The sequence below is a fragment of the Puntigrus tetrazona genome, chromosome 6 (genome assembly GCF_018831695.1).
Source record: "Puntigrus tetrazona isolate hp1 chromosome 6, ASM1883169v1, whole genome shotgun sequence".
Taxonomy (NCBI): domain Eukaryota; kingdom Metazoa; phylum Chordata; class Actinopteri; order Cypriniformes; family Cyprinidae; genus Puntigrus; species Puntigrus tetrazona.
The window spans coordinates 8,418,500-8,440,999 of NC_056704.1; the positions used below are offsets into that span (position 1 = coordinate 8,418,500).

The 22,500-nt window shown below is 38.3% G+C and overlaps 3 protein-coding genes across 4 annotated transcripts; 2 read left to right on the forward strand and 1 right to left on the reverse strand.

The window, feature by feature from the left end:
• Positions 1 to 1,230: 1,230 nt before the first annotated feature.
• On the forward strand, positions 1,231 to 5,624 carry thumpd3 (THUMP domain containing 3). Of its 2 annotated transcripts, none has more exons than XM_043240968.1 (10): positions 1,231 to 1,311; positions 1,551 to 1,729; positions 3,019 to 3,096; positions 3,238 to 3,690; positions 3,931 to 4,061; positions 4,256 to 4,325; positions 4,414 to 4,529; positions 4,760 to 4,864; positions 5,013 to 5,136; positions 5,283 to 5,624. In XM_043240968.1, the coding sequence occupies exons 2-10, from the start codon at positions 1,568 to 1,570 to the stop codon at positions 5,478 to 5,480; spliced, it is 1,437 nt and encodes a 478-aa protein (XP_043096903.1). In that variant the 5' UTR covers positions 1,231 to 1,311; positions 1,551 to 1,567; the 3' UTR covers positions 5,481 to 5,624. The 2 variants fall into 2 exon arrangements, with proteins under 2 accessions (XP_043096903.1, XP_043096904.1); XM_043240969.1 differs by having other exon boundaries at positions 1,304 to 1,444.
• Positions 5,625 to 6,573: 949 nt separating this feature from the next.
• On the forward strand, positions 6,574 to 13,016 carry si:dkey-156n14.3 (zinc finger protein ZXDC). Its single transcript, XM_043241828.1, has 9 exons — positions 6,574 to 8,474; positions 8,576 to 8,728; positions 8,807 to 8,885; positions 8,995 to 9,125; positions 9,325 to 9,495; positions 9,740 to 10,605; positions 11,474 to 11,728; positions 11,812 to 11,913; positions 12,345 to 13,016. Exons 1-9 carry the CDS (start codon positions 6,614 to 6,616, stop codon positions 12,429 to 12,431), a joined length of 3,705 nt encoding a protein of 1,234 aa, XP_043097763.1. The 5' UTR covers positions 6,574 to 6,613; the 3' UTR covers positions 12,432 to 13,016.
• cfap100 (cilia and flagella associated protein 100) lies at positions 12,945 to 20,886 on the reverse strand. The gene is made up of 14 exons (XM_043241829.1): positions 20,657 to 20,886; positions 20,432 to 20,520; positions 20,017 to 20,188; positions 19,043 to 19,110; positions 18,721 to 18,884; positions 18,465 to 18,545; positions 18,177 to 18,379; positions 17,926 to 18,022; positions 17,814 to 17,847; positions 17,146 to 17,300; positions 16,925 to 17,060; positions 15,092 to 15,294; positions 13,512 to 13,605; positions 12,945 to 13,306 (listed from the first exon to the last, which is right to left on the reverse strand). Exons 1-14 carry the CDS (start codon positions 20,682 to 20,684, stop codon positions 13,193 to 13,195), a joined length of 1,638 nt encoding a protein of 545 aa, XP_043097764.1. The 5' UTR covers positions 20,685 to 20,886; the 3' UTR covers positions 12,945 to 13,192.
• Between the last annotated feature and the right edge of the window lie 1,614 nt (positions 20,887 to 22,500).

The window sequence follows — 22,500 nt, forward strand, 5'->3', positions numbered from 1 at the left end:
TGTTCAGTTTCACATGCAGGTCAAAGGGTGGAGGATTATGAATATGTAACAATGACCGATGACTTCAGTTTGAATCTAATGAATTTAAATTTCAAATTTCCTCTTTTGTTGAAAACTGAAAGTGTAAACTTCCCATAATGTAAACCACTGGGAGACCACAAATGCTTGTCAGTACATCCATACATTCTTTTTTTTTTCCAAAATAATAAAATTTTAATTATACATATATTATAGCAGTAATAGAAATGTTACAGCTACACAGCGACTGCCCCATAATTGTCACTGTGGAGACAGAATGGTACAAGTCTCATTCTACAATGGAGTGTTAAGAGCTGGTCTAGGTGGGTCTTGAGGAACAGTGGACCGCTGGCTGTTGCTTAAGTTGCATGAGTGCCCACTGCTGGTAGAACCCGAGCTATGACTTCAAATACACATGCCCTTGGATTTTCACTCCCTTTCCTGGAGATCTAGCCTTGTACAAAGTTCAGCTCCAACCCTCCTCAAATTCACCTGAAGCAGCTAATTAAGATCTTCACAAGCACTTGATAATTATAGACAGGTGTGTTACGCAGGTTTGAGATTGAACTGCTACAGGAGCAGGACCGAGCACCTTTGCTCTTGGAAGCCAGTACAGAGCCGATTTATTATTTATTATCTGCTTTTTCTTTTTATTTAGTTTTATGCACCACTGACGTGTAGGTCAATAAAAGTGAGTTGCCCCGATCAAGCTGTATAACGGGAGATGGAACTGACTAAATCATTTGAGTCAAGTCACCTTCATTTATATAGTGCTTTATATAATGCCGATTGTGTCACATCATCTTTATCATCAACAGGAAACTAGTCAATAATGCAAGAGGACAATGATAAAGTCTTTTTTTCCCCCAACAGTTTGTTGATGATTCATTAGTGTCTGTGCAATCAGTCAAGCGTTCCCTACTAAGCAAGCCAAAGGCAACAGTGGCAAGAAACCAAAATTCTATTAGTGACAAAATGGAGAAACTAGATTCAATTGGGGGGTCAGTTCTCTAGCCAGATGAAACCTGCGTGCTGTGGTTTAGGTTACGTTTAGGTTAGTTATTTTAAACAATACTTACCTATATTAGCAATTTTGACAGAACTGTATTGGATCGTATTGGTTTGTTTTGTTACAGTTCATGCAACTTTTGTATTCAATACAATTCATCATTTGAATTGAAAATAAATGAAATAAAAACTTCAAATGTCTTTGCTCCACGTTAGCGCTAGGTGGCGGTAATGAAACGGGACAGTGTGCGATCCACTGTTTAACAAACCCAGAAGAAAGGAGAGGTAACTTCTTCTCTTGTTTTTTTCCTGGGTTTAGTTGTATTGATGGTGTACTGTTACTGTACGAATGACTGAGTTATTAATACTTCGTCCCGTAAATGCACACATTGCGTACTAGCAGGCAAACGGAGAACAGGTTCGATTTTTTTTACATTCTTAGTTTAGACGTAAGTCATATGACAATGAAAAAAGTCTACCAGTAGTAGTGTCGGATGTATTTGCATTCATTTGCTCTGTTGCAGGTTATCCGGGGCTGATAATGCAGGAGCCTGAGCAGACCGTCACTATCGGAGCTACTGTCCCGACGGGCTTCGAGCACACCGCGGCGGAGGAGGTCCAGGAGAAGCTCGAGGCCGCTGCTCGAGTCAGCAAGAACAGAGGAAGGATTTATTTCGATATAACGACACAAACGCTCTTTAAGGTCTGCCGTGCTTTCGTGCTTTTTTTCACATGAGCTGTAATTTTGTGACAACACCGAGGCTCTGAAATCATTTGTCCGTGTAGTATTTTTAACATGGCACATCCGGTTTTCAGTAACACGTGCCGCTAAAAGTTGGGGCATGCCGTATAGTGCTTTTTGCGAGTGACTACATTCATAGGTATTACAAACGTATACGATATGAATGAACCGCAACGTTACAAACATTTCTTATCATAGACTTCAAAGAAACACAAAAGTACAAGACTCCGTGTTTACCATTTATACTGAAGAAATGAAATACAATAAGCGACATAATACAGTTTTTTAATGATCGAAAAACAAGCAGAGCTCTAATCACATGTTGAGTGTTCATAACATTAGAGGGAAAATGATTAGGATTTTTATGACTGTTTCACTCCATTGTGGACACAAGCATGAAGTCTTAGTAAAATAATAATAATAATAATAATAATGCACAAACATAACTGTGTTGTGGTGGAATGAAGGCTTGACATGGCTTGATCTTTTAATTTAACTTGTGTTTGTGGAGCTCAAATACGCATGAACAATGTCACACAACAATAAATGGCGTCAGTCTTGCTCTCATTTACCTAAAAAAAAACCTATAGGTAATTAATGAGGAGAATAACAACAGACAGTATGTGATAAAACTACAAACCAGTCCGTTCATAACTAGGACACGATCAAAATAACACGATAAGACATTTTCAATATCAAGCAGCAAATCAAACAGCTTTTTGTACAGCTAAAAAATAGCTGGATGCGTATGAGAGCGGAAGTTATACCTATAGAATTTACAAATGGACATGCCCAGTTTAACATGAAGGGTTTAAGAAGAATTTAATAAAAGGGTACCATTAATTAAGTCCAATGTGTATTAGAGAAAATTATTAATTCATAATGAATTTCAAACTCTTATTCTCCAATGATAGGTTAGATTTTATTTGTTCTTTTTTTATTAAACAATAAAAGGATTAACAATATGGATTTATTTTCACAGCCTTTTTTTTTTTCACCTTGTGTGTAAATGTGTAATTACACTGTAACAAGGACACTTTAAAATTAAATGTAATATTTTGATTTTTTTTTTGTGATTATTTTATATTTTTGTTGTATTAACAAGCAACACATCCAGAAGTAAAGTTGTGTTGTTTGTTTTTTTTAGTTCTCAACCTAGATTGGTTTTAGTAATATTTAGTAATATGCTATGAATAAATATAGCAGCACTTTCTCATGTGATTTTCATATTTATTCATTTATATACAAAGGTACATCAGCTGAAGTCTCTAGACAATCTGTTCGTTGTGGTTAAAGAATATGACGACTACCAATTTAAAACCACAAAGGTATGTTCAATATTTTAGTAGTTATTTGAAAACCCTATACACATTTGTCACGTGCTTCCCACCAAACTCCACCATTTTTGATATGTATTTACTGGATTGTTTAGCTCTGGAAGTCATTTATATTTAATGCTTATTTAACAGGAGGAAGTGCAATTGGATTGGCAAGAGCTGGCTGCCAAGTTGCCTTGGAGCAATGCCTTAGAAGTCTGGAAGTTGAACAATTCTATAAAAAAGAAGAAAGGACGTCGGAAAAGAACTAACCCCACTAAATCAGATCAGTGCGGCAATGTCGGCATCAAATCTACTGATGATGTTCCATCAGATCCAGAAGAGCTCTTGGAAGATCTTGAGGCTCTAGAAGTGAAAGGAAACCAAAGAGATGTTTCTCCTCAGCCGGAAAACGATTCGGAGGAAGAAAAACACTCTGAAATCCAGGATCAGGAGTCAGGTGTGACGCCTCTTAAGTTTCGAGTAACATGCAACAGAGCTGGAGACAAACACTGCTTCACCTCCAATGACGCTGCACGGGACTTTGGAGGAGCCGTGCAGGAGTTCTTCCAGTGGAAAGCAGATATGACTAAATTCGATGTTGAGGTAAAAACAGGATAATTAATTTAAAGGGAAATCTTTCTAAAATGTTTACTTAAGGCAGATTGCCTGCAGCAAACATAGTAGGATTGTAAGTTAGTAAGTTAGGAGTCCTCTTGACTTCTAAGTTCAAGTTGAATCAAGTCGGGAGCTACTTTTAGCCTAAAGATGTTTCAAGCGTATTGCAGTCCAGTGTGGTGTTGTGTAATAATTCACCAAAGTGGTTGTTTCTCTCTTATTTACTAGGTACTGTTGAATATCCACAATAATGAAGTTGTTGTTGGTATTGCTCTCACAGTGGAGAGTCTGCACAGGAGAAACATCACTCACTTTGGCCCAACCACTCTACGTTCTACGCTGGCTTATGGCATGCTGAGGTAAGTAACGTTCATGTAAATTATTGCTTGCGATCATGTCAGTAGGGGTGTCACAATGTCATCATTTTACCTAACTTTTTGGACATGGAAGTTCACTAAATGGAAATTGAATACTCCATGGAGTTATTTATAAAGTATTTAATAAATGGAAGCGAGGGTATAATATATATATATAAATTTCTAATATATTTCAGACTTTGCAAGCCACAGGTCTCAGATGTGATTGTAGATCCCATGTGTGGAACAGGAGCAATACCTTTAGAGGTTTGTAAAATTCATTAAACTGCTACATTTTCAGTCAGTATATTGCACTTTCATAAGAGGTCAATTATTAACTTCTTTTTTTTAACAGGGAGTTATGGAGTGGCAGAATTCATTCTTTTTAGCTGGAGATAACAATGGCACAGCGGTCAGCCGATCGGTCAATAATATCAAACACATTCTAAAGAGAACACATGATGGAGGAAGGTAAGGACGCTTGTGTCCAGTCAACCGTTTACTTGTACTATTTATATGTTATAGTTGTATTTATATTTAGAATTTAATCTTTTTGTGATTATTTTATGTGCTTTTGTCAGCATTTATTATAATTTTAGTCATTTTAGTACTTAAAAAGTTTAGGTTGGAGTAACACGCATACACACACACACACATATATAAAAATAAAATATTCTCAGTATTTTATGTTGTATATCTAGCTCTACAGGCTTGCCTTTAGACATAATTCAGTGGGACTTGTGCAATCTACCCATGAGAAGCAGTTCCGTGGATATCATCATCACTGACATGCCTTTTGGAAAAAGGTACTGACCAACATCTGAAGCTATGCATTTATTCTAGTTTATTAAAATTAAATTAATTAAAGATCCAATTAAAAATATTGCACCTTACAGTATCATTCTATTAATTTTAAATGTATTTTGAACTGTTTGTGGTGTCTGTGTGTTAAAGAATGGGATCCAAGAAGAAAAACTGGGAGTTATACCCTCTATGTCTTCGAGAAATGGCTCGAGTTTGTAAACCTGGTACAGGAAAAGCTGTACTACTGACCCAGGATAAAAAATGTTTCTTGAAGGTATGGCTAATATGAGATCCTTTTCGTAGTTCATGATGGGGTTTATTAAATAATTCTGTGGTTTTCAAGGGACCTGGACCTTTTATCATACATGAATCATATCTATTCAATCATGACGTACATCATTTTTTAACCATTTCTTGCAGGCATTGTCTCAGATGGAGGGGCTGTGGCGGAAATTGCACACTGTGTGGGTGAATGTGGGAGGACTGCATGCTGGCGTTTTTGTTCTCAAAAGAACGGCAATAGTTTTTGGCACCACTTCCGGAGATGTAATGGAGCCTCATACAGAAACAGGATCACAAAAAGAGAATATGAAGGAGGCTAGTCAGCGAGAAGCCTGACAGACATTAGCAAAGGCCTTTGTGTTCCTCTTTTTTTTGTTTTTAAGATAATATGCCAAAGTTTGTCTTTTCATTGATTAGATCACTCAAGACATAATTTATCCTGATTCCGAGATAATAAAATATTCATATCTTTACATTCAATTTAAGGTGTGATTTATTTCTTTGCGAAAAGAAAATGACAATTGAGAATGAAAAGTTACTCTGCATTGGACCTCCCAAGTTTTTATTACATTAAATGCAAGTGTAATGTTTTAATGTATAGAATGCACGGAATGTGACTTAAACAGAAATAGTCAAACGGGCATCTAATACACATACACGTGCCTCAGTGAGCAGAAGTCTTATTTCTGATTCTTAACAGTGAAATAAGTCCAAGCAATAGAGTAATGAAGACACTTTTATTAATTTTTTTCTTAAAACCATCACTAATTTTCTCAAAACTTTAAACGCAGTCCCAGAACCCTGACCTCTGGCAAAATCAAACAAAACATTTCACCTGTACTCAAAATCAAAAAAAGCTTTCAAATCATAAACGCATTAAACAGTAATATGCATACTACAGATTATTCAATTAAAAACACTACACTGTACAGAGAACATAGTTACAAAAAAATGTAATTGTGTACATAGTAAACGATTTGCATTCAAAAAATGCACAAAGTCTGGTGACCAAAAGGCATGTTTCTCTCAAAAAGGAATGAATGTATTTATGTTCCACCTCAGGATCACACGGGTTTCAGAACTCACATCTATCCAGAGGACTTCTTCTTCCTTGCAGACAATTTTGTCCCTTACCTAAAGTATGCTAAAGACCCTCTGGTGTGGCAGATCTGGTGTGGTGTTGTTTTTAGTTAATGCTAAAAAATAATTAGGCATGTTATCCCTGTGGAAACATTCTAATTTAATAACACTGAACGAAATAACTAATTTGTTGGCTAATTAAATAAAATGGAACCGAACACTGTTAACCATCAAGGTCAGTGAGATCAATTTGTCTTTGTTTTTGAATTTTCTCGAGGGTCTTGAAATATGCGTTTGGCGTGACGTAATATCTACACCGGCCTATCAGGATCGGGCTCTCATATGTGAAGGGCGGAGCTTTCGTGAGCTGCTGCTACAGGGACACCAAGATGGAAATTCAGGGGCTTACTGACACCAAAAACACTCAGTACCAACATGGCGTCCCGCTCCACACGACATTCTCTCAGCAGACAACAGCTTCTGCGATTCATGCGAGAACTCGTCTGACTGAAAATGCGATCTCAGGTCTTTCGGGATCGCTGGGCTTAGAAAGCGACGCCAACAACAACCGGGCCAGATCCTCTCCGCTTCGAGTTGCGGAAAATGGCAGCGGCAGTGCTCTGTCTCTTCAAAACAACCATGGTAAGAAATATGATGTTCAGTCAGCAGATGCAGAACTCGGTGACGTGAATGCGTCCAAACAGAAGGTATTTAATGAATTAGATTTGCTGCCTTCCGAGTTTGAGAGGGCAGTTAAACATGGTGACAACGATCTGCAAATGGCGCTTCCCCTTCTGGACACTGAGAGCTGTGAACAAAGACTCACGACAGAGAGGATTCTCAGCAACACCTCTACCTCTTCGAACAAGAGCCCAGAGGAACTATACGTGGTTTTCAACATCGTGCATAAAGAAGATGACAGTAAGGAACGACAAATGAGCTTTCAGCACAAAGCTGAAGAGAATGGATCATCATCATCATCATCATCACCCAAGTCCAAGATTCTCAGTTCCCCGGTTGATTCAGATGAAAACTTTAACAGGACATCCAAATTGGGACATTTGTCAAGCAACGGTAGTTTAAATTCCAGATCTGAGACAACAGACCAAAATGTTAGACGTGAGATCTGTCTTTTGGCTGAGAACAGAGATCCGATATTGTCAGAAGGCTATGCTGGAGGCAGTCAAACACCAAAGGTCTCTGCTGTTGAAATGCTCGGCAGTAGTTTAGTTGAACATTCAGCAGAAGAGCTGATGCAGTGTGTCACAAAAGATAATAGCCCTGCGTTTGTTCCAGAGAACAGGGTTGCACCTGAAATGAATATCATGGATTACGCGAATCAAGAGTCCAGCAGTAATGGAGACTGCGGTCCTGATGGGACTCCAATACCTGTGCATGAAACCTTTTCTGGGACCATCATGATTAACAATCAAAGTATTATTGTGACTATTGAAAATGGAATATTGACCCTAGCCACCCCACCAGAGGGCTACAAGGAGGATGGTATGATAAGCTTAAAAGAACATTTGGGAATGAAAGACGATGATCTTGTGCTGCTCAATTATGATGGGGAGAGTAAGTCCATTGGGAAAATTAGCAATGTTAACTCGAGTCTACAAGATGAGCCTAAAGCCAGATTCACCGGCAGTGATTCAGAGTTGACTCTAGCCGATGACTGTTCTCTGTCAGAAATGGGTGTAACTCTGGACTCTTGCTCCTCAATTAAGCAAGAGGAAGGCACTGTTTGTGCTATAGAAGATGATGGTAGCATTTGCCAAAATTCCAAAAACAAACCAGTTACTTGTGAAGAACTGCAGCCAATAAACCTATTAACTGTGTCAGGTTTGGCCAAAAAAGGTTCAGTGGTAAAGTATAGATGTCCCCAGCCTGGTTGCTCCGGCACCTTTGATACCAGGCAAAATCTCAAAATACACCTGGTTCTACACACAGAGGACCAGCGTCCCTTCAAGTGCACAGTGGAGGGTTGTGATTGGTCCTTCACCACATCATACAAGCTAAAACGTCACCTGCAGTCTCACGACAAAGTGCGTCCTTACAAATGTGAATGGGAGAACTGCGGTCGCCGCTTCACCACCGTTTACAATCTAAAAGCTCACGTTAAAGCACACGATCAGGAAAATGCATTTATCTGCGAAGTATGCAGCGAGAGGTTTCGTACTGCCACCAGACTCACTAATCATCAGAGAACACACTTTGAACCAGAGAGACCGCATAAGTGTGAGTTCCCAGGTGAGTTGAATTGAGGTCTCGGTTTCTAAACCGAAATTGACAATAAGCAGTATTACAGGTAGTGATACCAACTTGATTTTGCTGTTCCTGTGGCTCCTCAGGATGTGAGAAGACCTTCATCACGTTCAGTGCCCTGTTCTCCCACAACAGGACCCACTTCAGAGAAATGGCTCAGTTCACTTGTACCTATCCTGGCTGTGACAAGCGATATGACAAGGCTTGTCGGCTCAAAATACACCTTCGTAGTCACACAGGTGAACATATAAACAGATACTTAGAATAAAGTAGTATTAGCTGAGTTTTCTAACATCTCTCTTGCTTTTTCTTACCAGGTGAAAGGCCATTTGTTTGTGACTCTGACTCTTGTGGTTGGACTTTCACAAGTATGTCCAAATTACTCCGACACAAACGGTGAGGAGTTTAAGTTTGACCCTCTTGTACCCACGATCTCTGTTGACTTTTAAACATGGCTTAATTTCAAAAACATACAGTTCAACATGTTATTGACCTTCATTCACAGGAAGCACGATGATGACCGGCGGTTTGCATGTCCAGAGGAAGGCTGCGGGAAGTCCTTTACACGGGCCGAGCACCTGAAGGGCCACAGTATCACACACTTGGGTACCAAGCCGTTTGAATGCCCTGTAGAAGGTCAGTATTCAAGATGTTCGCGAAAAGAGACAAAAATAATATTGAGAATCAAAGCTCAAAAAATGAAATACACAGGCTTCAATACCTCTCCTGAATCTCACGATTAATATCTGTGTACGGCAAAGAAAAAGATCTGTGCTTAGGTTGCTATTTTAGATAGAATTTTGTAATCATCATCATTTTGTTTGTAAATATTTAGGTTGTAATGCGAAGTTTTCAGCTCGAAGTAGTCTCTACATTCATTCTAAGAAACACAAGCAAGATGGAGTCAGTCTGAGGAGTCGCTGTCCTGTCGCCGGTTGCACCAAACACTTCTCGTCACGCAGCAGTCTCAAGACACACATGCTGAAACACCACAACCTCAGCCCAGGTACACCCATACACACAACTTCCAAGATGTATATTATGTAGCAAGCACATTGTGATCCCTTACCCTCTTGCCACCAGTCTTCAGTTTTGATGGAGGAAGTTGATATTTAGTTTACTGGGAAAAATCAATTGGTAATTTCTCTCAACAGCAACCATAAACCTAGTGTGGGGCTTGAATATTTGTATTTATTAGCACGCTTGCCATCCATCCTGTCGTTCTGATTGTTTTGTTCCTCTTTCTCTAGATGTGTTAAATCAGTTGGATGACACGACCACCCTCACCCCCAGCAGTGAGCTAACAAGCACTTCCCAGGCTGTCAGCGCCCCATCAGGACCTGCGGGAGCTGAGCTCAGCAGTCTGGACCTGTCTTCTCTCTTCTCTAGCATCCCTGCATGTCCCGGGACCAACGCTTTAGGCAGCGAAGGCACTACGGGGGCCGGATCCTTCTCCATGGACATGCCTCTGGTTAACACTGGAATCCTCACAATAGATCCAGCATCAGTTGGCTCGGCCCTTAACGGGGCAAAAACTGTGGATCCTCTCATTTTAGCGGCTGGGCAAGATGTGGGCGTACACGTATTAGACGCAGGATTGGGCGCTGGAGGTGGTGGAGGGGTTTTGCCTCATGCCGCATTGCATTTGGACGAGTTTCAAAAAGTCAACCCAGAAGAGCTGGGAACTCTGACTGCTCTCGGTATTCAAAGTACCGCGTCTTCAGAACAACTCCACACTCTGAACTCCTGCAATCCCTTGACTGTAGAATCACCATCTACTCTCACGCCCACTCTTTCTTCATCGCTGACTCAGTCTCTCTCCTCACTGACATCGGCTCTTCCTCCAGCACTCGGTTCCTCTCTCGTTCCTGCTCTCTCCGCTCCGCTCTCCTCCATGGCTCTGGCGGCGACCCCTGTACCGGAATTACTCTCTCCGCAGGCAAAGGCAGACCTGCCAGGCAGCGAGACAGCCGTCGGGCCACTCTTAAGCAGGGTGGAGGTCATGGCTCAGTCAGATGGCAGTAAGGGGATGTGTCAGTTTGTGTTCACCGGCCACAGTGGAACCTACAGCGGACAGAAAATAACAGAGTTGCCCTCGGTCACGTGCCCTGTTATGGTTGGTACTAAATGGTTGATCTTGAACTTTTTAGAAAATAGAATTAAAAGGGTTACTCTATAGAATTTTAGGGTGACTGGCAAGTAAAAAGCACTGGCAAGGCCCAGAAAATCAGTGGTTCGATCAGAATTTTATGAAGCGATGCAATTACTTTTTCTATGCAAAGAAAAAAAAAAAAAAAAAAAGCGGATTTGGTCAGTTCGTCTCCTCTGCGTTAACATAGCCCCATTTTGGTGAGAATCCACTCAACGCGAGCTGCATGCTCCTATCTGTGTCAGCCACACCATGCAGATACATTGCTTTCATTCAAATCAATTCAAATTAAATGAAGAAAACTTATCCATGTGGTGCAGCTAACACAGAACTGCTTACACACTTTCCATTTAGTGGATGCTCTCCCAACTGAGCCTGGTTTCTTCTCCATTCTGGCACAGATGGGGTTTTGGTTCCTTGCCGCTGTCATCTCTGGCTTGCTGTGTTGGGGCACTTATCACCATCACTCTATTCTCCTATTTGATACTGTTCAGTGTTTTGACACAATCTGTATTGTTAAAAGCACTATATAAAGTGATTGAATGAAGGATACAGTGACATGAAGAGTTGAAGGTTTTTTTTGTGCTTGTAAAAAGTATTCTCATCGCTTTATAAAATTCAGATTGAAACACTGATGGTAGATAGACCATTTGAACAATGTCTTTTAATGTTTCTGGGTCTTGACGGTGTTATTTACTTGGCAGTCAATGGGACAGAATTTTCACTTTGAGATTTTATATACAGTATATATTTTTTTTGTTGGTTAAACATACTTCAATAATTTCACAACAAGGTATCTCCAAAGTCTAAATGCATGCTGTTGTCGGTCTATTAGGAGAGCAGTGGATCAGCACGCACAGACTACAGGGCCATTCAGCTCGCCAAGAAGAGAAAACAGAAAGGTCCAGGCCCTTCTACATCTTCTATAGAGACTGGCCAAAGAAAGACCAAAGGATCAAAGGGCACCGGTTCTGCTCCACCGACTACTTCAGGTGCTCATTTTGGAGAAGGAGGTGCTACAGGAAACGGGGAGCTACCCATCCGGGATCCGGTGGCAGGCACACAATTTGTACAGATTCAGCTGCTGCAGGTGAGATGATGAGGTGTGAGGGGGTTCTAGTGACAGCGTTCTCACTTCACTTCTGAATATTGATTTGAGTGTGTTTGTTGTAGGATGATCCTGCTGCTGATGGAGACCTGGCTTTCCAGTTGAGTTCACAGACCTCGTGTTCACACTCTCAGCTCACCGTGGATCTGCCTGTCAACATCCTACAGGTTTACACAACTACTAAACCTCCTAATCGTTGCACTGCTTTTTGTCCTTTTGGTTTGTACTGGAGTTGTTTCATTTTTGTTTGTGATTGCAAGATATGCAAGTTAAAATTCTTTAATGTGATGTGGTCATTACCAAAGCATTACTGTCACTACCGAAAACGTGCAGCCACTGCCAAAACATGGGCTGATTGGTCAATAATAAAGTATACCGAATTATTAACTAAGATGTTTTTGGTTTAATGTATATTCATACTAACGAATCCTTAACTTTGAAATCAGTATGATCAACTTTTTTCCCTTTTACAAAGAAAAATAGGATTCAAAATACAACAAAACTCATAAATTACACTGTTGTAATGTCACTGTTGTTGATTGAAGTTTTATTAAAATAGCAATAACCTACAAACTAGCCTAAATATGATCTCTTGCAGGAACCTACAGTCATGGCCGAAGATGAGAATGGATCTGATAACTCTCAGTTCACTGGGAGCACCATTAACTTACAAGACTTGGAGTGATCATGGAAGCAGAAAACGCTTCTAAAAGTCCTTGTATGTCAGGCTGTCTCCCCCTAGTCTCTGTTATTTTCAGATGATCTTGTATCTTTTCTCAGTGCCTCCACTGGTTTTTATCTTTTATTCATTACCTAATTTGAGCAAATCATTGCATTCGTGTTTAACCCATGAAGTCAGAATAGTACTGTGTTCCATACAGATGGCTAATTTGACCAAAAACAACGCACATTTAAGTTTAATTTTGATCATGTAAAGTTCATATTACAGTATGATTTGTAAGCACATAAATGGCAGAGAACATCACTGATCTGCCTCTTAAACAGAATAAATCCTATCGATTATGAAAACCTAACTGTTTATGTCTAGTTTGATTTGACCTTAACTTATTTGCCTGATTCACCACTATAAAACAAAGTTGTTTTGATGCCTATTTTTGTATGGCTTTGTAAAGTGCGGATATAGTTATGTTTCATGTTTGTGGGGGGAAAAAGTTTGTTCTACTTTTTATAAAAACAATGCAGCTGAAATGTATTTATTAGGTTTGGTTTACGTCAGAACAGGTTAATAAAATTTTACATTTAAATCATACGTAGTCTCTGTAGTTTGTGTCCTTTTATAGTTGAGTTTTGAGAGATCTTTGCATATTTGATTCATGCATTCATTAACATTTATGTCCTGAAAAAAACAGGTGACATTAAGTATAATTTCCATCCTTTTCTACAAAAATACATTTGTATTCACATTCAAATATCAACATGCTTCTTTTAACTGAGGAAATACAAGAATTCTTCGTTCTCCCGTTCTGTAGCTTCAGTGTTTTTGCTTGCCTGTTGTTTGCGCTGAGGAGGCTGAGAGCGTGGCATCAGCTTCTTGACAGACTAAAAGAAAACAAAGCATGTTCTCACTTCTATTTAAAGATGTTATAAAATAAGAAATCATTTGAGGTGACAGATTGATGAAAACATTTCTGGCGCTGGCAGTTAAGACTACTTTAAAAGTGGCAAACAATTGCAATATGATTTTATGCCAGAGATGGATGACATTTGTTGTGGAAAGACATTCTATTTCTTGTCTTTTTCTTACTGTTTTTTTTATTTGAGCCTGAGATCTTTCCAGGGCTTTTTTCTGTCTTTCCTCTTGTTGTTTCATCTGCAAATATATCTTCTCATCGCGCAGCCTAAACAGAAAAAGAAGGTGAAGATTAGATACCGTTGACACTACATACAGATAATTCCTTTTATGTAGATGTACAGTACTGTGCAAAAGTCTTATGTCACTAGTATTTTTTTTTGAAAATAAATTGATCAATTTGCACTGGTTACAAATAACTGCTCACATAGAAGCTTGTGTTCTGTAAGTGGACATCCCTTTTGTTGAGACTATTTCACTCAAACGGCTCTTTACCAGGAAGGATCAACTCAAGGCGAAATAAAACACAAGACAAGTTTTTGGATTTTTAGCTTGCAAGGATTGCGCTGTCGGTTGCAAGCGGGAGAGAAGCAGGTTTCTCCTTAAACTCCCTTTTGCCTCCAGACGGATCACAGTCCGCCTGAGGCCCGGCCCCCGCCTTCTGCCTCCTTCCCTGCTTTTGCCTCCTTTTGCCTCCCTTTGCCTCCCTGCTTTGCCTCCGAAGCTCAGATCGCAAGTCACTTTATTTATAGAGGAAAGGACAAGACACAATAAATGAAAACAATTGGCAACATCTCTTGTGCGTCAGAATCTTCATTCCTTCAGATTCTTCTGGTGCCCATATCAGTATTATACGGAGGCCATGTTATGACCAAGAATCAAACTGAAACTAAAAGGCCACAGGTGCATAACTGTCAACATTCAACTCTAACATTCCGTTCTCACCAAGCTGACAAAGCCTGGCACCCGATGGATACATACATAACTCCAACACCTTTATTGTGCCATAATGAATGAAATGTTCTCTCCTGCTGGAATGACTTACCCAACTGAATCTGAATAACTGAGTCCTTAAACATTTTCAGGTATTAGATAAATCAGCTTCCATCTTTATTTAGCCCTCCAACTCTAGCACTTTCTGTTTTAATTTTATTATTTGAAAAATAAAACATTCACCCCTTTTAGACTTCTATTCATTTACTACTTTTTTTTAAACACTTGCTTCTCTAATCTTTTTATATTCGATCTGTTTTCTTTTTATTATATAATCAACAAAAGCAAAAGGTCTCTAACGCTAGCTTTCTGTAATCTTTTTTTCTATTCTATTTTCTTTTTTAGTATGTGATTAAAAATTATTTTAAATTGCTCCATGCACTGTGTTAAAATGAGATGTGCACAGCACTTGCTCTTTTGTTGATTTTGATTGCTTCCATTGTCCTCATTTGTAAATCACCTTGGATAAAATGACTAAATGTAATAAATCTTTGCTGTAGTGTTAGTAGGAAATATCAATGTACATTTCCAAATATTCCTTTTGCCATTAATTGTAATAATAAGCTTGGAGGTTTGGGAGGTGAGGGGAGAGAGCACCACCGAGGTGAGACCCTTGAGCAGCATTGGCTGCACAAATTCCAAGTATGGGTCACCTTGCCACAAGTCACCATTTTTGTTGGTGAAAATACTAGTGGTCTAACACTTTTGCAGAGCAGTGTAGATCAGTAGTATACAGTACTTGGTAGTGTAGTGCTCATCACCTCATTCTCCTCTCTTTCTCTTTGGCACGTTCAGCTATACTCATTTGGTCTTTTGGAATCATATCTGCATTTTCCAGAAGCTCCCCCAGTTTTTCCTCAATGGCTGTCAGCATCTGCAAAGTGGTCAGATTGGCCTCCGTCTCCCCCACGCAGCAGTGGTACACCTCCTCCACCTTTCGGCTCAATGCGTCAAGAGTCTTGTCCTGGAGGCGAGGTAAAAGGACATGTTTAACAAATGACAAGTTACTGTCCGATAGTCTATCAAAGAGAGTAACTGAGCAACGAGTAGCACTCACGAAAATGTAATGTCTTTGACAAGACTCTAACATCACAACTAACATTACACTACTTTTTTTAGTTACTGTTGACACATAATTGGATATATGACATGTTTCAGAAGTTTCTAGAACCTTCCTAAATTTTTATGAGAATGTTTTAATCTTTGAATTGATTAGAAAATGCCTATAACAGCTAGTGTTTAGTAATGTTTATGTCATTTAAAATCTTGCTGACTTTTGCCAGAATGTAGAACATTCTTCAGGGAAAGAATTCTCAGGGATGTATATATGTAACAAGTTATTTGTGGCAGTTTGTGTGATTCTTCTATTTCAGGGTGCAATTATTCCCTTGAATATCACACCCATATATTGTAGGATCTGGCTCATCATATTCATTACCTGACAGTGCCCTTAGTACCTTTAATCGAACTGGATTAAATGAACCGTTCAAATCATTGACTGTCTACTTGAGTTTATGGAGAAAGATTTTCTGCCACCCATTATTACCCTAAACAGGCTGCCAATGTTATCATGTTAACATGTGACTAATTAAGTATTAAGTCCTTGCATACCAAATCCAAAACTTTACTATGTATTTTTTTGTATGTTTTGCATTTGTCATCCTTTCCTATCAAAATACTTGCAACCAATGCAAAAACACAACCACCTGCAGTCTGCTTGGCCCAGCGGTACCTATCAGCTGCCTCAGGAGTCCCATGAGCCATCCAGGCCCGAAAGGACTCCTTCAGCTTGATGGCATCCACCGGGTTCGGGAGTTGCCGCCACGACAGGCACTGGAGACTACAGCCACAGCTCCGAACAGCCCCGTCAGCAATGGAGGCAGAGAACATAGTCCAGTTGGACTCAGTGTCTCCAACCTCCCTTTGGGATCTGTTCAAAGCTCTGCTGGAGGTGGGAGTTGACAGGGGGCTCTGCGAAATCTTCCCAACAAACCCTCACAGTACGTTTGGGCCTGCCGAGTCTGTCCAAGATATACAGGTCCGATGAAACAACCACAAAATCAATCATCAACCTCCACCCTAGGATGTCCTGATGCCATGTGTATTGACGGACACCCTTATGCTCAAACATGGTGTTCATTATGTACAAACTGTGACTAGCACAGAACTCCAACGACAGAACACCACTCGGGTTCAGACCACTCCCAATCACTACCCTCCACACCAAAACCAAAACTTTAGTATGTGGTTTTTTTGGGGGTTTTTTTGCATTTGTTATCCTTTCCTATCAAAATGCTTGCAACAAATGCAAAAACGCAGAAAATCAAACCCAGTCTGATATTTATTTTATGATGGCCATAACAATCCTTTTCTTAATGCCTTCTTGCAGGCATATTTGTAAATAAGTGTTCTACGAAGTTGAAATGTCAGTGACTTAATCACATGGTTAATGAAAAAGCCAGTGGACTAGTGGGAAAAATGTAGTTTAATATTCAGAAAATATTCTGTGACGACACAGAAAACATGATGAATGGTTTTGTTTGCAAGTTACTTAAAAAAAAACAAAATAGAACAACAAAAGACAAGCATCTTACCTGGTCCTCTGGTTTGTACTGTTCAAAGCTGAACATTTTGGCTTTCGCTTCCAGCTCTGCTGCTCTGTCTTTCTCCCTCTGAATGGTATCAGTCATGATATCAATCTGCTCTTTTAGCTGCTTTGATTCAGACTCCCTGTAAATACACAGGCAAATAGCATTTAAAATGTTTCGTAAATAAATTTACGAAAATATATATGATGGTGCATACAAGTACGCACATGTTTTTTTGAGTCAGTTCAGCATTCTGTCTGAACTCCTCCAAAGCTTCTTCTGTCTCTCTAGTGTTTTGGATGAGAGAAAGGTTCTGCTCTTCCAGTTCAGTCATTAGATTCAAAAGATCCTGCGGTTCTTTGAAGAACATCTCTGGGTCCTCCTAAAGGAGACATCACAGTGATATTTTAGTTCCTAAAGAACTATCTGTTTGTATTCCTGTTGATCTCGTTGGCACTTGCTTGAATGGTGCAATAACGGTCAGTGGCATATAAAATCTTGACTGTAAGCATAAATTTAGAGAATAAGATAATCTCTCTAAGATATTTCTTTTCAAAAACATTCTCTTTATCGATTATATATATTAAATTAATTATGAATGTGCATTGTATTTAATGTTTAGATAAAAAAGTGTAAAAGCAATAATCTATAGTGTAAGTTCATTTCACTCCTTTATATTATAATATATAAAATATATTTATATTACAATTAAATATTACTAAATAGCCACACATACAGCAATATATACGCTGCCTGATCAGTGCTAATTAATGGAGAAAGCAAATTAGGTAGTTTATGCATCTACTAGCAGAGAGGTTCAGGCATGAAATATAAATGTTACACTTTTATTACTTTTAATATTACACTCTTACAACTATAAATAGTGGATATTAACCTCACAATCCGAGCTGTCAGTCCCAGGAGCAGATCTAACGTGAAAACAAAGCATTATTAATAAGTCACAGAACGTACAAAGCTGTGCATTTAATATTTTGTTTAGCATATACATTTTGCTGCTCTGATGGCTGGACTTCACACTTTGTCTAGATGAAGCCCCGGCCTCCTGAGAAGACAAGAAACCACGGGCCACTCGTCTTTCTCCACCTATGCATGTTTGATTACATAAAAAGAGACAATAAAAAGCAAATACATGACAAAAAGTAATATTTACACCCGTGTCTTCTATTCATTTTATATCTTGTACTTCGCTCTTAAACAAACATGTAATTTTAAAATGCTTGTCAAGTTGCCAACTTACGCTTGCTGCCTTCTGCTGTCTTTCTTTCTTTGCTCTTTTGGATTGTTTCTGCCTGTTTTTCATCCCTCTTAGTACTTGTGGAGACAGTAGAGTGCCTACTCTTGGAAATCTGTTTCTCCTGCCATTCCGGAGGTGACAGCATAAGCAGAAACTCTTTATATTTTTTATACTCCTTCAGGATGTCCTCATATTTAGAGATGTCGCTAAAATCAAAAGGATAATGGGAGGAAAAAGATAACCCTGCTGAAACTATTTTGGAAGTATTTAATCAAACAATTAGTTTTTTACCTTTTGACTGCAACCATTTTGGAAGTTATCTTCTTGATCTCAGCTACTTTCTCCAGCTTCACCTTGGTCTCCTGCTCAGCACTAAACAGAATTTGATGGTATATTAAGATAAATGCAGGCCACGTATTCTTCTGTGTTCATGCATTGCCGTGTAAAACACCATTGTTTGCTATATGTATGTCCATTTTTAAAAACCTCTTAAATATTATAATTCTTTTAAATAATTTTTTTTTAAGTGAATTTGTACAGCTGGTACATTTTGATAGCTTCCACCGAATTCTTGTCATTTTCTTTTAGGAATTCTTCAAACAAGATGGCATCATCTTCCAAGAACTTCTCAGCTTTTGTCAATTTCGCCTCTTCTTCTGCAGCCATTTGTTCCAGTAGTTGAATCTCTCCTTTTTTTACTGCCAGAGAATACTATGAAATTGACAGAGATTGTGTACAAAAAACAATCAAGCACAGAAGAATAGAGCACAAAATTAAAGAGAAAAATCTGTCTAAATCACAAAGAAGTAATTAAACAAATCTTCCACCTGGCTAGTGGCCAAAAAGTAGAAAAACAAGATGCATCTTACCTCAAGTAAAAAGAGCTCACGTTTCCTTGTGATATATTCATTCATGCCTCCCTTTTCAACATTATGGTCTGACAAAATCAAAATAATAATATTACTTTCAGGCAACAATGTAAAGTTACTTGTGGGTCATTCTATGCCAACTCAACTCAACACAAATTTATATACAACAAATTGTTATATATAAAAGCAAATCTGTTGACATTAGAAAATTGTTTTTATATAATTATACATCAATTAGCAATCTTTGTTGCATTATATGCCAATGGTGAGTGTTCAAATATGAGTAAAAGCATTTTTATGTACTTAAGTATATATGCTTCGAACTCGGGAAGTATTAAACATTTAGTTTTTATATAGATATAAGACATAGGCATTTCTTTACACACAGCTAACACTGCTCTTTGTCTGAAAGTGGTGAAATTAAAACTGTATCTTGTTTCTCTCTGCCAAACTCAAATCAAGAATTACTAAAGATATCTTAGCTGTTCTTTCATAATCTTAATTTTTAAGCCCCAAAGATATTTCAGTCCCAAAGATATGGAGCTCTCAATGTGACTAGGTGCCCTAACGGCATTTTATGCTTTTTCAGTGGTTGAAAATCAAATTTAGGTCACTTTGCATACTGCTGTTACCTCTTGTATTTAAAGAAAAATAATGAAAATATTGAAAATAAACACTTTCTTTTTCTCCCTCTATCGAAATTGAACAATTTACACTTGGAGCCACAATAAGAACCACCAAAAGCCTTAAAAAAATACAGTAATTTGTACCTCCTCTAATCTAGCTCCAAGTCTTACCTCAAAATTGTAATTTTGATCCCTTCCCAAAACAGTGGATTACTCGACATCCACAACATTTAATATTCAATATAAAAGGTTTGCCTTTCATTACAAAAAGCTAGGAAGGTTTCTGAAATGTGGATGATTTAACGTGGAACGACCCACACTTGATGCTAATGTGATATGGTGTGTCACCTTTCATAGATACCCTCCATGCGGGAGTCAGTTGGAGTTGTCCATGAGTCTGTGTCACTGGTATGTTTCTCTCCTCTTTCAGTTCCTTCTTCAGTCTGGTTTGTCCTGACCTTGTTCTGCCTGCAAATGTCATCTTCTCATGGGCAGATAAAGCCAACTTACTTTGGTGCTCCTGCCACAACAGAGAGCATTTTTATTACCATTACATTTAATTCCTGTTGGACAAATTATGTTTTAGTGCTGTACTCTGGCGTGTGCTTTTAACTTCTAGCAAATCTCCGGACTCCAGTTAAGTGCTAGTGAAGTTAAGATATCACTGGATGATCCATTTACCTTTACTATTCTAAATGTCTAATAGCTCCCTCGTTACAGCACATCTTTAATGTATTGTATCGGTGTATTAAATGATACAAACCAGCTTCCTGTGAGATTTCTCTTTGTCCCTCATCTGGAAAAGATCGTGGTGTTCGGGGATTTTAAATGGGTTCACATCATCACTGCTTTCTAAAAGAGATTTAAACACACACACATCACAATGATATTTTCAAATAAAATTAAATTCAAGTTTATTTATAAAACATCCCAGTAATTGATTGTATTAAAGCCCATCGTCTGTTGATAAATGAATCTGAAGTCTTACTGTGTGCTGATGATTGAGGTGAGGACATGTTGCTCCTGAGGCGAATAACTATTTAACTTCTGTAGGGACTCCTGGTTTGTCCTGGACTGTTTCAAGTCTCGGTGTCTTTATGTAAAATATCGAGAGAGTTTGTAAAGTATTGGTTTTTAGAACTGAATGACCTTTTAACATCTAAACCTCCGGAAAGATCACAACGAGTAAAGCTGCTGGCAAGAGCCAGTTTGATGACACTTTTTGTTTGGTTTTTGGTTGCCCTGACAACGTAATATTCGGTTGTTCTTTCCGCGAAAAGTAGGTGGCAGTATTGTACAGGATTCCTTGTTATTGTCACTATCTTCAGTTTCCGCTCCTATCTCCAGAAACTACGCCAAAACAGCGACAGAAATGTTGCTGTGCGGTTAAACTAAATGCCCTACAGCTGGAGAGAATAAAATGAGAATGAAATGAAAAGCGTTGACGGCAGCGTTAAATGTAGATCTGCTCAATGTTGCGCCATGATTAATATCCACATTAAAGAACTTCAGGTGGGTCAAGAAATCTGTATAACCCTTTTAAAATCATTAAAAGAATTTACTTTGGATAATGCTTTAAATAGAAAAGCTAGTTTAGAGCTGGTTTAATCTGTTCTAAATTCAGTGTTTGTAATAACCCAGCTTTATGGTTTTATAGCACCTAGATCTAAATTTCTCTTTCATTATCTCCCTTAAGAGAAATTTGTAATAGGCAATCCACAGAGCAGATCAAACATACAACAATAAATTTACACTTTTACACACACACACACACACACACACACACACACACATACAAAACACTCCTACACAATCCTAATAAGACACAAACATTACATATTATCCAACACCCACACAACAATTTCAGTCACTGATAATTTAATGATTTGATACATAATGGAATTAGAGAAAAATTGTACCTATTTATTTTACAATACAGTAGCCTATACCTCCTGCCTGATGGCATACTCATACTCCTTGTGGAGAATATAGCTTAAGTCAGTAAAACAATTTAAGATACAGACCTCTCAAAATTGTACTGAAGAATAAGATAAGAGAATAAGATAAAATCATAGTTAGATAAGATGATTTTTAAATGAATGGCATCAAGGCTGTAACATCCTCAAGACAATCCATCTACGGTATCTTTCTGTCTCAAAGGCAGAGAAAGTTTCATCAGAAGCTAACAGATCTTTAATAATCTACACATCTTGTAGATCACACACACAAAAAAATTATATATATATATATATATATTATAAATAAATAAATAAATATATACAAATTACAGATCAACAAAATACTTTTTAATCATTTGCTGCTACACTTTACTGATTGTTATTTAATATATAGGTTTACTGATGGATAGTCTAATACAGTACTGCAGACATTTTAATCTCATTTTTACTTGAGCTGGTAATGAATTAAATCAGCTATGTGGATTATAGGAAACTTTTACTTTGAGTTTTTGCTGAATCATTCACTTCTCCAGAATAAGGGTCAATAGACATCTCAGACATCAATCATTAACTCTAGTATGGTAATGATTCTCGGCTGACTGAGGTCCAGTGAAAACTAGATTAAATGACCATGACAACCCCCTCAAAAAATATATTTTTATTCATTTTCACTTTATAATCTTTAAACCATTAAAATTGTATTGTGCAAAAGATGCAGTATGGATTGCAGTCAAATAAATTGTTAATGGTATTTTGTATTCTAAATATGCTGTTATTTTTGTCATGTTATGTGTGAATTTGAAGAAAGTCTGTGTGCTGAAATGAGTGAAGCAAAAGTGTCTCTGTGAGATCAAGACTGCTGTGTGAGGTGAAG